The 15,053-nt window shown below is 39.9% G+C and overlaps 1 protein-coding gene across 1 annotated transcript in view; it reads left to right on the top strand.

The window, feature by feature from the left end:
* The first annotated feature begins 13,214 nt into the window (after positions 1-13,214).
* The window catches only part of LOC110562215 (disintegrin and metalloproteinase domain-containing protein 28), a 99,015-nt gene continuing 97,176 nt past the window's right edge, over positions 13,215-15,053 (top strand). The window contains exon 1 of the mRNA XM_060391372.1: positions 13,215-13,266. Coding sequence (XP_060247355.1) covers positions 13,215-13,266 — 52 coding nt within the window. The remainder of the gene's footprint in view (positions 13,267-15,053) is intronic.

Raw genomic sequence — 15,053 nt, 5'->3', positions numbered from 1 at the left:
GTGTGGCTGCAGGACCCTGCAAAATCAGTCTGTTGACAGCGGAGCTGGAGAGACATTGATAGGCCGGATCAGAGCGGTGTGGGTCGCTGTGATGAGCTGGAAGCCGGGATCGAATGCCTCACATTTTCAAATGCTTCTTTTAGTAATCCTTTGTTCCTTCTACTTATGATACTCATGTAGTAATTTATCATTTTTCAGGCTATCAGTTGGGGTCACTTTTAGATGGTAACGTATCAGCACTGTTTCCAACAACATATTAAAGCTAACTGAAACCGACAGTGTGCGTGTTTGTGTGTGTTAAATAGAAAAGTATTTTGAAAACATTATAAATATGGTGTAAGTATTAGCATGGAATGAATTACAAGGAATGATTTCATTCACTTGCACTATGTTTGTAGGAAGAAAGGAGCGAATTGACTACAGTCTGACATACAACTGGCAAGTCAAATATTTACTGTGCTATATATTTCTTTCATAGTTCTATCACACCCAGTCTTCACCATATATTTTGACATATTTTAAATGTGAAGCCTCAATAAGAACTATTTTTATTTCTAGTTCATTTATAGTCTCTAGTACATTGCCTATAAATAATATAACAAATAATAGTAAATTCCAAATTTTGCTCTCCCTGTGCTAGCTAAAAAGATCATTAAAATCAGAGACAAGTCCTCATACCTGATCACTTCATTTCTTTTGTTGTTCTTTTTACCTTTATTTCTGGCCCAATAAAGTATTTCGTGTGTTATGAGTAAGTCTAAGAAACAGAAATTTCAAAGTATCAATTCAAGACTTCTATGAGATTTATAGTAAAGTGATTGAATTTAAAATTTCACATTTATTTATTTAGTGTCTGTATGTGTGTGTGTACTATCAAGGGTGTATTCTACAAATTTAAGTCAAATTAGATTAAGAACTCCTGGCAATAAAGTCTTGTAAGATTGCATATGGCCATGTAAATCTTAGGGTTCTTATAACATATGTAATTTGTAGAAATATTGAGTGATATGGCTAAGCTCAGCACATAAGATAATTCTAATACAGAAAGCTACCTTCTTAGTGCCAGGAGGGAAATTTCATTTCATCTCCAGAAGGTAACATATTTTATCCTTGTGCCGCTGGCTCCAAGTTGTGGAATTGATATGTTCTAAGTGTGTATTTTTGTATGCCTGTATGTGTATATGTACATATGTACTAAGTACATATATGCATATGTGCATATAAATATTCATGTGTGCATCTTATAAGAAGAAGCACTGCCATTAAGTTTGTTGTCACCTTAGAGTGACAGGTAAGTGTGTCTATTGCTGTTTCTCTTTTGGAACATATTTAACAACAACTTCTGAAATGTAACAGAAGATCAGAAAAAGGTATGCTTGGCTGTCTCTCCTGTCGGTTAATTTTATCAAACTCTCCAGACTGAGGACTGACCTCTTTCTGGAATCATCCACAAATTCCAAAAGGAAGATTTAAAGTCATCTTCAGGCTGGAGATAGCTCGGCATTCAAGATCGCTTGTCCTTGCAGAAGATCTGTATTCAGTTCCAAGATTGGATACCCTCATCTGACCTTAGTGGCCACCAGGCCACGTGGCACAGACCTCCATGCAGACAAAACAATCGTGTGCACAAAATAAATACATTTAAGAAAGCCCATGACTTAAGATAATTTCATCTGGCTGTCCTGATGTCCAGAGAGAATTTATGACAAACAGGTTAAGTAAGGCATCAGAAATTTTACGGTCACTTCCCTGAAGCAGAGCCCTAAATCTTTAAGTCAAAATGGACCCCACATTCCTGACTTCCTCTGTGTCTATGTTTTTGAAAACTTCTGAATAATTACAGTTGAGAAAGAGGACGTTCTAGGAAATGGGTGAAATGATCCAAGACCGGTCTCCTGGTCTACTGGGTCTTCCTGATGGAGGAAACAGAGTGGGAGTCTTGCTGGCAGCCAGCCCTCACCCTGTCCCCGCCTGGCTGGTTTGCAGGAGTGAGGGCATTAATTACAGCCTGGTTATGGCAGGCCTCCTCCTGTGTTACTGCTTGCCTTTGAAACACAGAGTCAGTATACTTTCCAGTACAGTGATTTTGTGATGGGTCCACAGGCGACACTACCCACATAAAAGCCTTGTTTTGTTTTCTTAAGTTTTTTATTTATATGAGATGGAGTGTACAGCACTTTTCTCATGCTTTAAAGTGTTTTATGAACCAAAGGAGACTTCACTGTTACTTACCCAGACACTAAGGGAAACTGAGTCATGTTATAAAGCTTCATATATATACATGTGTTTGTATGTCATAAAGTTCATATTTTCATCCTCTTCGGCAATAATACCCTCCTTCTTAACCCCATTCAAGTTCAGACTCTCAGGGTTATCATAGTTTGTTTCATCCTCTTCAAAACTCATCTCAAGAAGAAGAAGAAAAAGAAGAAAAACTTTAAAAATGCTTTCCCAGTTGAGATACAGATGTCCATTAAGGCAGCTACCTACTTTTTCCTGTAGAGCTAAGATGCGGGTCAGAGGCAGAACAGCTGATTCCCACTTTGGTGATAAGAAAATGTTCAGCGGTGGCACACACCTTCAATCCCAGCATTCGGGAGGCAAAGGCAGGTGAATCTCTGTGAGTCCGAGGTCAGCCTGGTCTATAGAGTGAGTCCAGGACATCCAAGGGGCCAGGGCTACACAGAGAAACCCTGTCTCAAGAAAAAAATAAATAATAATAATAGAGAAGAAAGAAAAGAAAAGAAAGAAAGGAAGGAAGGAAGGAAAGAAGAAAGAAAGAAAGATCTCCAATATGCCTTGTCTCTTTGCCTCTTAACCATTATAAATGGGGTTTATTCGGTTTCTGTATTTGTGCATTAATCTTATATACAATATCTGTGAGAAACTGAGGCATAGAGAAAAGGTTTGCCCTTCAGTGTTGCACGACACCAGGTAACCTAATGAAGGATGGAATGAATGCTGGAGCTCAGGCATTTGATTGTGGGACAAGAGAGACATCTGATGTTAGTTTTACATGTATTAAAACAGACATGCCAATAAAGAAAATCCAGAGGAAACATGTCTGCTAAAGTTCTAGGGAAAAAGCAAAAGATGGTTCATGGTACGTTGAAGCATTTAACAAGGGACATATAATCAAAAGCATGCACAGAACTTAAGGGAACAAATCGATGCATGAGTTTGGTAAAAATAGGGAAGCTTTATCTTCAATAAACTCAGTGTGGGATTCACAGCACGAATCCACAGAGAAGGCTGCTGTCTGGAAAGGCACCCAGCTCCAGGAAGAAGAAATGTAGCCAGCTCATAGAGTCCTCGCATGGAAAGTGCACATGGAAAATCCGCTGGCCACCTTCTCACACCATCTCCCTATCCTCTTCCTGGGCCTCCATTGGTCAACCCCTGTAAGCCAGGAACAAAGTCCATCTCTTCAGGCTGGTAGGAACCAGCAGAATGGAGCAGATTATTCAGTGGATCCGAACAAACAAGAGCCACACTCCAGAGGGTATTGTGATTTTAAAAAGGGGCGTCCAAAGTAGGAAAAAACAATGAAGAAACTAGCAAATATAGTATTAATAGAAACTAAGGATACAGAAGCAGGATCTCAGCCCCAGGGGGTGAGGGTAGAACACAGAAAGGGAAAGTCCAGTCTCAGAGCAACTTTCCTAGCATGGGGTAGGCACTGTGACAGTGAAGAGGGAATTCATCAGCCACACAGCAACCGTGGTGATAGAGGGGCCTCCCAGTGGACAAGAGAAAACTCAGCCTTCACCATTCTCCAGCTGTCAGCTCCTCTCTGAAGTCCAGAGCCATTTTCACACTTGTCCTACAGGATGTCAATTTCTTCCAAATTGTTTAGAGATTCTATCCTAGCAAATGTTTGATCAATGACTTGAATTAAAGTATGTGTGATACAAAATTGACTACCAATATTTAGTCTATTAGGGAAGCGAATTTGACCTCAATATCATTTTGATGATGGAAGGATGAGGATATGTGCAGTCAGGTATTTGTAGAGAAATGCTAATGGTCAAATCTCTGAAATGGACAGGTAAACTCTTCTGGCCACTTGCACAGCTGAAAATCTGCCTGAAAAGTTGATGAAATATCTTTAGTAGACTTAAATTATGATGTTAAGAAAAATATAATAAAAAAGAACAACATAATAAATTTAATATGGATTAAATATTATGATCAAATCTAAGAATGTGTTTGTTTGAAAAGAATTCACTTAAATATATATTTAGAATTTCTTATTTTGTATGAGTTGTCTCTGAAATGATCTTTAAGCAGGTAAGGCATAATCATTTTCAGGGGCTAATTGAGCTAGTAGGCAAAAGTTAGAGGAAGGCTTACTTTTAAAATAAATAGTTTTATATCATATGTATACATTATTAAAAACTCTTCTATAAAATAAGAATTTTGAATTTCTTCAGTGGGGTAGGGAAAAATACACCAGATATAACACAATTTTATCCAGTTCATCTTAAATCCAGCTAGCCTTCCATTCTAAAACTAGCCTCCTTTCCTTTCTCCCTCCCTCCCTACTTCCCTTCTTTCTTCTCTTCCTTCATTTTGTGCTTTCACCTTTTCATCTCTCTTTCCTTCTTGGAGTCTTCCAAACTATAAACATTTAACTAGAGGAAAATATTAGCTTGACATTTCTCTCATTCTTCAGACCTTGGCTTTACAAGCAACATACATTTATGAACAGTCTCTGCTCAAATGCGCCATTATCTCTCTGTGAAATGGTCCTTGCGAAAGACATCTGTGACCACTTCATGCTCAGTTTCTGGTTCTGAAGTTAGTTTGTTGAGGATATTTGCTGCAGCTGAACACTTATTTAGGTAGAAACTCTCTTCTGTAGATCCTCTCCCTAACTTCTCATCCTGCTGACTTATTTATTTTTAGGTGTTTGCTCAAGGTTTGGTTCAAGGCTTGGTTTCCCCTCATTGTATTCTTTGAGTGAATGCAGTTGCTGCATGCTGTCACGAGAGTGGTTACAGCATGTTCATCTTCACACCCTACAAATTTCTGTACTTGGCTGGTGGGAGAATATTGGTGAAAATGTTATGTACATCTTTTCTGTTTTTCACCTCAAGTGGTGGGAAAAAAAGCCCATCAACTTATAAGGAGAGTGTTATATATATTCTCTACATTAATAAATACTTCAAAGAGACCCAAATCAACAGTGGAGGGATGTGCCTGTGTACATATGTGGTAATTACAGATAATTACATGCAAAATAGTCACAGCTCACAGAAGACTGTGAACTCCAGAAGTTGAAGTTCAGGTCCACAGGAGATCCTCACTCAGGGGAGTCTGTTTTGTTGTGCTAAGGGCCTTTAGCTAACTAGTTGAGGCCCACTTACAAGGCAGAGCATATTCTTGCTTTACTCATAGACCACGAGTTAAGTCTTAACCTCGAGCTAAGACACCATCACATGTCCGTACAGAAGAATAGTTGACCAAATGTCTCAACATCAAGACTCAACCAAGTTGACATGTGAGACTAAAAACCACAGTTTCATGTGTCAAGTTCTTAACTTTAATTTCTTTTTTCAAACTCTTCTCTCAGTTCTTAATGCCCGGCTGCATTTATTTTCTCTGCTATCAAACCACTTTCAAAGATGGCTTTATTATTGCTCAATTCAAAATAAGTTCAATTCATGTGTATGCAAATGTCTGTCATTCATGCACAGTACTTGCATCAATATCACCCAGTGACAGGAGTGATTGCTAAACTTTGGAGAAAGTAGAGACATGAATCAGCAGGGATGACCCACTCTTCTATTTCAAGTCTCTCAGATTTGCTGACAGTCCTGTACCTACGTAGACACACATGACTCATAAACAGGTAAGAACAGAATGCAAAACATGTGGAATAAAGGTTTACGTGCTGAGTTTATGATTACAAAGAAGAATGCTTGGGGAAAAAAAAAGTAGAACCAAAAAGTCACCAATCACAAGCTACTGAATCACAAAAGAAATTCAGGGAAAGGGCTGTGAGCCTTTTACTAGCAAAAATAATTATAGCACTACGGGTTCTTATTCAAATATAGGTTCCACCTGTGGTAAGCTGAGACTATTTGATTTTCAGCTTAGTAAATACAATTTTAAAAAAGAAAGCCGTGAGACTGTGTTATCAGCTTTCAGTTACCTATATTTGAACAAGGTGATACTTTCTTGCTTAGAGTCTAACTTATGATCAGCCACCAAGCCCTCAAGCTCTGGATTAGAAGGCTAAGTATATAACTATGCCATGCACCTTTGGGTCCCCTGTAGTTGGATGTGACTTCTCCCATTGTACAGGGATGTTCTGAGTATGCTCAGGCTGACACATCACTTATATCTTGGCAGAACAGTGCTACCTAGAGTGAGGGCACATGTTGCCCATCCACAGAGATGTGATAGATATATCTGTGTCCCCTCCCTTCCCTCTTATATGGTAGTGAGACACAATTGAGTCAATTTTATGAGTTTCATGTTTTTTGTTTTTTTGTATTTTTGGATCAGGAGTTAGGAAGGTGGCCTAACCACAAGTCGCATTCCCTCCCCACTCTGTTCCCACAGATGTGGTTGTCTGGTCAAAGAGCTCTCCTCACTTCCTGCTTATTCATGTGTGCCTGGATTCCATTCCGTTTCATCTACAGAACCACTCAGGTAAGCCCATCACAGGAACTGGGCTTCACCTCCCTCTCTGATGCCAAGAGTCTTCTTCCCACAGGTCTGGTTGTTCAGAGTTGCCAAGGTGGCTGGGTGGTCCTGCATGGCATACGGTGTCCTCTTCCCTAGAAGGTGGGAATATGGGTCATGTACTGGGTCGCTCTCATCTGCCCATCTGTAGAAGGTCACGTACTCAATTGTCTTCTTAATCTCTTCCTCACCAACAGGACACATGTGAACACATAAAATGGTGAAGTGTTATCGTGTACTGAGCAACCTGTCATCCACCTTAGTGAAGGGATAGGGGTTCAGCTCTTCCGGTTCAGGACATGAAGCAGTTGGTCAAAAGTCAAGACAAGGTCTTTCCTTCATCTAAATTCTTAAGTGATTAATTTTGAAGAGTATCTTTAAATAAGATAAGCATACAGAGAAGACAACACAGTAATATATTTATTTAACCATAGATAATCTCTAAGTCTTGAGAAGTCAACCCAAGCTGGGTCAATCTTTTCTTTGTCATTATTTTCCTACTTCCAGATTCTCGGAACTAGTGCAAATTTAATGATGCATTTAACTCTCACTTGATTTACAGGCTCATTCATGTGTTTGAATACAAGGTCTCAAGCTTCTGCCTTTGCTTTGGAAGTTTGGCAGACCTTTAGGATTTAGGGCTCCAACATAGATGTTAGAGAGGTATAGCCTACTCCCACTTCCTGCTTGGGTTCCCTCTACTACATGATCTGGTAAGATGGGAAAAAAAATCACACCACCGTCTCTCATTGTTATGGCTACTCCGGTCACTGCACCTTTCCTGCTAGGATGAACTGGACACTCTATGAACCATGAACCGCAATAAATGTCAATTTTTTAGGTTGTTTCTGACAGGGATTGCGTCACTGCAACAGGAAAAACAAACAACATAGACCTTGAACACTCTTCCCTCCCCTCACTTCTCTGGGTCTTTCTCCAACATTTTATTTCTTGAGATGGGCACCAGGAAGGAAAACAAGAAGCAAAGGGACACTGTATCCTATTGCAGATGCTCTGCTCCAAGCCGGCCTTTCATAAAACACAATTAAACGCAGCAGCTTCTTAGGTTAGATATGTGGCAGAATGAATCCACAGCCTCGGTTTCTCTCTCTCTCTCTCTCTCTCTCTCTCTCTCTCTCTCTCTCTCTCTCTCTCCTGGTTGGTGTTAGCAGGGTGTTTTCTCTAGCAGGAACATTCCAGCCAGCATCCCTGAAGGACTGTTTCATGATGACCTCTCAGTGAACTGTGCTCCCTCAGTGAGGGGCACAAGAGCTGGACAGACCCACTCGTAGATGCCTCCATCTCCTACAGTGCCCCTGAGCCTCGATTTCTTCATATCTTATGGAGGTTTTCAATATCATAATGCTTTCGTTAGCATTGTGGTATGGAACTGGAGAGATAACTCAGCAACTAAGGGTGCTTGTTGTTCTTGCAGGAGGACCTGTGTTTAATTCTCAATATCTACACCCCCCAAACTCACAGCCTCCTTTAACTCAAACCCCAACTCATCCAATGCCTCCTTCTGGCTGTGGGAGAGGTGTGAAGAAGGCTATGCATTCATCGTGTCACGCAGGGCTCTGGAATTTCTTAACTCTCCCAAAGATCCACTTTGACAACTTCTGTCATTATTCTTTCCCCTCACTTCTTTTCCTCATTGTATTTTTTTTTTTTAATTCTAAGTTTAGCTTGGCCTGGAACTCTACTCTGACAGTATTTTATGCTGTGACTGCAGAACACTTAATCATTGCTCTAGGAGTAAAGCTAGTTTGTCCTATGTCAGAGCAATGCTGGGGAATGTTACTCCTGCGGATGACTTGGCACCATTCGGAACACTACTATGATCTCATATCACAGGCTTGCGTGCTGAACCAAGAAAGCAATGGTGCCCAATTCCCCGATACTTACAGATGACAACATATTCTTGTTCAGGACAGTTGGTGATCAGGTCCCCATGTCACATGCTATGTAAGGATTATGGTCCTTGAAGTATAGTATGGAAGAAATTTCATAAAATATGTTTAATTTTTTTGTTTTTCATCTTCCTCCTCTTCTTTCCTCTTCCTCCTCCTTATCACCACCACCACACCACCAGTAAGAGCAGCAGCAGCATTCTTTAGCTCAGGCTGGCCAAGAACTCACCATGAAACACAAACTTGCTTCAGACTTATAGCAATCTTCCTGCCATAGTCTCCTGAGTGCTGGTGTTATAGGTAGGTTGAAAATTCTTGAAATGTTTAGTAAAGAAGATATTGCCCAGTCCACGGAGATAATAGGTATTGATCCCAGCCAATGATGTTGAAATCTAACTGAAGTAGCACTTCCTTATGTATAGAAGCATAGTTCAAGACAGCCCATACAATAAGACATGAAAGTAGAAGTCAAAGTGTCTAGGAGAACAAAGATGAGTGACAGAGCAGGGTGAAAAACCTGGGCCTCCATTTTCTTTGCTGCTACAGGAGGCAGAAAGAACCCAGGAAGATGTATCCTAAATATCCTGTTCACGAAAGGAATGTTCAGAGTGGCTCCTGAGTACAGCACCTTATCTTGTTTTCTTCAGAGTATTTCTTTTACCTGCTATCTTGTTACAACCAGATGCTAAGCCTTGATGCTTTCAGAGGTTTTGTCTCTAATGTTCAAAATGTGATCGCTAAGGCTGATTGCAGTAGTTGGTTCACAGTAATATTAAATAAGCATCAAGTGACAAGACCATGTGTCTTTTAAATTTCATCTTTACCATACCTAGCTGCTAACCCTTCCTATTTTTGCTCCGTAAGTACTTAGTAAATATATCCCTTTCCTTCCATACATTTTTTTTGCTTCTGCCCTTGTTCAGACTCCTCTTTCTTTTTTATTTGTAGCTAGTTCCCTTTCTTTGCTGTAGTCTAGCTTCAGCCATTCCGTCATGATTTGAACGGATTGTTCTTATGTTCAAAACTTTGATGCAATGTTATGCTCTTCCTTATTGTACTGTGGTGTTTCATATCTACCATATAATGATATGTCTCTGCTCTTAACATACTCTTCCTCCTACCATTTATTTTGCGTTCTTCAAGAATTTAACCAACCATGCCGACAAAATATGTAAGTAATAACACTGTTTATATTAACAAAAGACGGACAAAACCAATGTGGCCATTAAAACATATCCATTCATCATTCCATATGCTTATGTGGTTCATCTTCTAGCAAGTACTGAAGAAGTAGATAGTTAAAAACTCATTTGGATATTGGTAAAAAAAAATTAAAATGTTTACTATTAAAGGGCTTTATAAATAAAACTAAACTCTGAAGATTGACCCCAGACTGTGAAAATTATAGCTGGAAACAAGTCTGGTCAAAAAGCATGGATGACCGCAGGAAATCTGAAGGCTACTGAAAAGCAATTGACAGTTTAAATGGGCCCCACATCTTACCATGCAAACTGTAGTCACCCAACCCCATACTTCTCCAGAGTGCTCTTCCAACATAGACAAGCAGATGCACAAGCTAACCCAGCCACAGTCTTTATTTCCTACGGTGCCAAGGTTCAACATGAGCCATTTTATTCTTAGCAGGATCTACTGCTCTGGGTTTTCTGATAATGACAAAATACGACCAATTGTAAAATAATGCATTGTAATATGCCCTTTTCAGAGTTTCTCACAGTTGCTTCTTTGCTGAGCACATTGCTCTTTCCTCCAGGAAGTTCCCCTTGCACAGATGATGAACTCTGACCTCTGTCCATAGCTCTATTCTAGAACTAATAAAGAGGTATTATAATGGCACAGGGTACATGATCACATTCACTTTCTATAATTCCATGGCAGTGGTCTTGTTTATCTCTCTTACCAGACTGGAAGAATCTCAAAACAGTGAGTGGATCTTTTAATTGTGATCTTAAAGTATGACACACACTAATGTGACTGTAATTAATTAGTATAACTACTACACTAATTAATGTGTAGTAAAATGACTGGAGAGAAAAATAAAATGAACATAGCATTGAACTAACTTCTTTTTTTGTAATTTTTATTTTCTTTTAATATTAGTTACAGTTTGTTAACTTTGTATCCCTGCTATATCCCAGTCCCTCTTTCCCTCTCAACCCCACCCTCCCACCCTCATCTCCTCCCTGCCCCTTTCCAAGTCCACTGATAAGGGAGAACCTCCTCCCCTTACATCTGATTCTGATTTATCAGGTGTCTTCAGGACTGGCTACAAAGTCCTCCTCTGTGGCCTAGCGAGGCTACTCCTCCCTGGGGGAAGGGGGATGTCAAAGAGCCCACTTCTAATGACTCTTTATACCCATAGAATAATGCATCTCTCAACCCTCATCACACAAGTTTCTGCGTGCTGTAGATTGTAATTAACAGAGATCTACAACTGAGCAAAGTGCAGAGAATAAGATACTGAAAACTTCTCCACTCTGAATGGGACATGTATATCAAACCCCCTACGTTCAGGCTCAGGGATCAGTTTAGAAAAGGAAGACGGAAGTGTAAGAGCGGAAGTGGTGGATGATTGCAATGAAACTGTGTCTTCCAGACATAGCAGGGCCCATGTGAACTCATGTGATTGTAACAGTATGCACAAGACCCGTGCAAATTCAAGCCCAGCCAAAATCCCAGCATAATGAACACAGATGAGCAGGAATTCTCTCCCGTAGCTGATGAACCATTGACAATTGCTAGCTGCTGGGAGAGGGAGAGTCAGTTTTCTTAGTTGAAGGCCAACATCCCAGAAAATATGGTCACATACTGGATTCAATGGGTTTAAAAAAAATAGAGGCAATAAAGTCAGATGAGTAGGAACAGAATGGATCATGGAGGAGCTGTGAGAAGGGATAAATATGGTTAAAAATCATTGCATAAAATTCCAAAAGAACTAATTTAAGAAGTGAATATATCCTTCCTGTTGCCCAGTAATGAGAAAGCTGTAGAACATGGGTTGAAGAGACGAGATACCTACCAGTAGACCCTAAGTCTCCATTTTGAAATGTTCTGCAATTGGATCACCATCCTCTTGTGTGGTGTTTACATGACTCCAGAAAGGCAGTCCTTTTTACTGAAATCTCCCCAGTCACAAAAATGTGCTTCATATTGAAAATGATGCATGACCCATGTGTCCTAGCCATGGAATTTATAATAACAATTTCTTCTCGGAGCTATTTCTACTCCATAGGCATCTTATCATTGGAAATAAGACTGCGTTTGAGAGTCAGATAATGAAGTGAGAAACATGAAGGTGTGTGACCAAGAGCTTAGACGGAATCGAGTTCAAATTCCACCCCTTCTATTTTCTGTATGAGTAATGTGAGCAAACAGCCTAATCCTCTTAATCTACACAATGGAGACAACGAATCTTAATCTTGTGGACGCTTTAATGTTTTTAAACTTCATTTTTTTTTTTACATACAAAATGGAGGCAAAGTGGTATTTGAAAGACAAATGTGTCAGTGGGACTGATAAAGCAAGAATAATAGATTAGTAGGGTACCTAACATTTAATAAGAAACTAAATACAGTGTTTTAGTTATAGAGCCCGACTTCTGCACACATCCAACTTAGTCTCATAACAGCAGTGAGAGCCTGGGACCCTGCTCTTCCTCCATCCTTAAGTCATCTTCTCCGATTTACCTAGGCCACCAGTTAGGGTACAAACACTGTGGTGGTCTGGAAAGCCTTGTACTTATGGTATCAGAAATTATTTCAGGGGAAGGGAATCCTCTTGAGGTGGATTCAGTTGGCAAAATGCTTGCTAGGCACGCGTGAAACTCTGTATTTGATGTTCTTGCATCACTGCATAGAATTGAGCATGAAGGTATACCCTGCAAGCCCAGTACTCAGGGGTTAGAGACAGGTGAACCAGGAGTTCGTGTACGTCCTGAGCTACACATCTTATTTCAGGATAGTCTAAGCTTCTTGTGAGCATTGTTGCGTGAGGATACAGTGCGAGGTCGTTGGAAATCAGAATTTCACAGAGATACTAGATGTAACTAGAAATCCCTCTATAAAACAAATGCGCATATGTAAAAGAATAATATTCTCCGTAACTTTTTATTGATTTAGCTGAAAATTAGAAATCTACATATTTAAGTCTTACATATAACACATGTACACACAATATGCCTGGCTGTATGCTACACAGCACGTGCATATTCCAAATGTGTATGATATACAGCCTGGTACATTTATCAAGATATATGTCAAGGCAGTTACCTCATTGTGACCTATTGAGCTACAATAACACATTGAAAACTTGCTATTTTACTTTCGAATGGGGAACACAGAGAAGAAAGAGAGGGAAACAATAGCTCCTAATACAGGAAATTTTAGAGCCAGCCAAGAAGTGGCCAGGACTTCCGCCTGCTGTGCCATTGTGGCAGGACCACAGCTCCCAAGTTGTGCAACACCTTCAGTAAACACTTGCTGAAGCGTACACAATGAGGCTGGGAGTGTTGTTCTGTCTCCCTTAAGAGGAGGCTGGGGCAGAAGCAAGCTCACCTGTGTGAGCGGAGGCAGGCACTGCTCCTGGGATCGCAGCATGCAGCAATGGAGTCTTCTGGTGCTCTCTTTCCTCCTTTCTCCAGTTCCAGGTAGGCGTTAACCCTTCTCTGGGTTCTGTTCAGCATGTCATGGGACTGCCTGTTCATCCATCTGCTTCTTTTCTGATGGTATATAATACACTGGGTAGCTGTTTGTTTTTGTCTTTTGTTTTGCGTTTTTCTTCCCCCTATGACCAGTTTTTCTAACCATCTAGACTGGTTTTACTCTCTGGTCTGAGAATTGTAATGGATGTTCAGGAGAGTAATCAAAGGTTTTCCTGAAACACTTATATGTCAGCTCTGATATCTTTAAAAGAGAAAGGGAAGCTCTCACACATTTAAACCACAAATGTGATCTTTGAGTCCAAAACCAAAATCTCTCAAAACTAATCGTGTTAATCTTTAGTTCCATAAAACAGTAGATTTGACTGGTTATGGCCACTAAGACGTGGGGAAAGGATCTGTTCTTAAAATTGGGGCCAGTTCAGCAACTTAACATTACTTTGAGCTGCACATTTTTATGATTAAAAGTAATAGATACAGTTAATTGTCAGGATTTTGTGCCCAGACTTATAATTATAAAGCATTGTGATGTTACTGGGGAGAAGTTTCAGTTCAATGTGGCTTCATAGTCCACTGCCGTTTCACTGGCAAACATGTAAGAATTTAGACATGTTCTAGCAAGCGTGTCTTCCCATTTTATAAATTCTCAGCTCAGTTTCGCATGCCTTGGATCTGATGACACATTTCTGTGGCTTGTTCTATGTCTAAAGCTTGAATCTTCATGCTAGCTAGCAAATGTTTTCTTGAACCATAGACTATTTGCTGGGATACAGGAATGAAAAAATTCTAAACAAAATTGAAGCCATCAATCATAAAAGGGTTGTCCTCTTCCCTAATCTACTCTGCCTTTTTTATTTCTAAAAATTTACTTCCCCTTTGTTTTCCAGACTTGTAAAAATCATACTTAATATCTGTAAATATTTAGTATACTAATATATTCTTAAATACATGATCCCTTGACTTCAAATTCCTAGAGTCACAGATTTCAAAGAGTAGGAAGTCTTCCCTTTATAGAAATTTCTTTATAGGAATTCTTTCTTTACACTTTCTGAAAACACTATCCCCAGGACTGTGGGAGACACCACTCTCAATAGAAGCAGAAGGACTACTGGGGATCAAGGAGAGAAAGGATCAGGGAGATCCAGTAACAGGCTCATGGTTAATGGTGGGACCTATGCATGCTACTGCCTTTTCACTCAAATCAGACACCAAACTGTTTCTGCTCCTCCAACTCTCCATCAGCAACCTGACAGCAAGAGATGTAAAGCCTTGTGTTTGAGCCTAAAAGTGTGACATTATTCCAAGCATGTGCTACTAGGAGTTCTGATTGCTCTCTAGTAAGGGGACATTAACTGACTAAGGCATCATCCTGCCCACTGAAGGACCCTTGCTACACCACCCATGAAGACTGGTTTCCCAGACAGAATGCAAGAAACGAAGTGAAGTTTTGTCTTCTTATCTTGTCCTCTTCATTTCTCCCTCCCCGTCATCAATTCACTATTCACGTGCCTCTGATGTTAACTTTTACGTGGTTCCACTGGAAGTAAAGGTGATATGTACAGTAGGTCTAGATGTTTGTAATGAGCTTCTCCATCCCCTGAGGAAAGTGACATGGGATTTCATCATAGGAAAAGTAAAAAACAAATATTTAAAAGGACATGGAAGGTGTTTGGGAAAAGAGAAAGTAAATTAACGCATTGACAAAGGCAAGTCTCCATCCTGTTTCATGAATACGTCCAGAGAAATAGTGGCTTCAAAAATAATTTGATTTCAAA

Source organism: Meriones unguiculatus, chromosome 9 (assembly GCF_030254825.1).
Source record: "Meriones unguiculatus strain TT.TT164.6M chromosome 9, Bangor_MerUng_6.1, whole genome shotgun sequence".
NCBI lineage: Eukaryota > Metazoa > Chordata > Mammalia > Rodentia > Muridae > Meriones > Meriones unguiculatus.
Note: the sequence above shows the minus strand (reverse complement) of the source record. Positions and strands in the feature narration are given on the sequence as shown.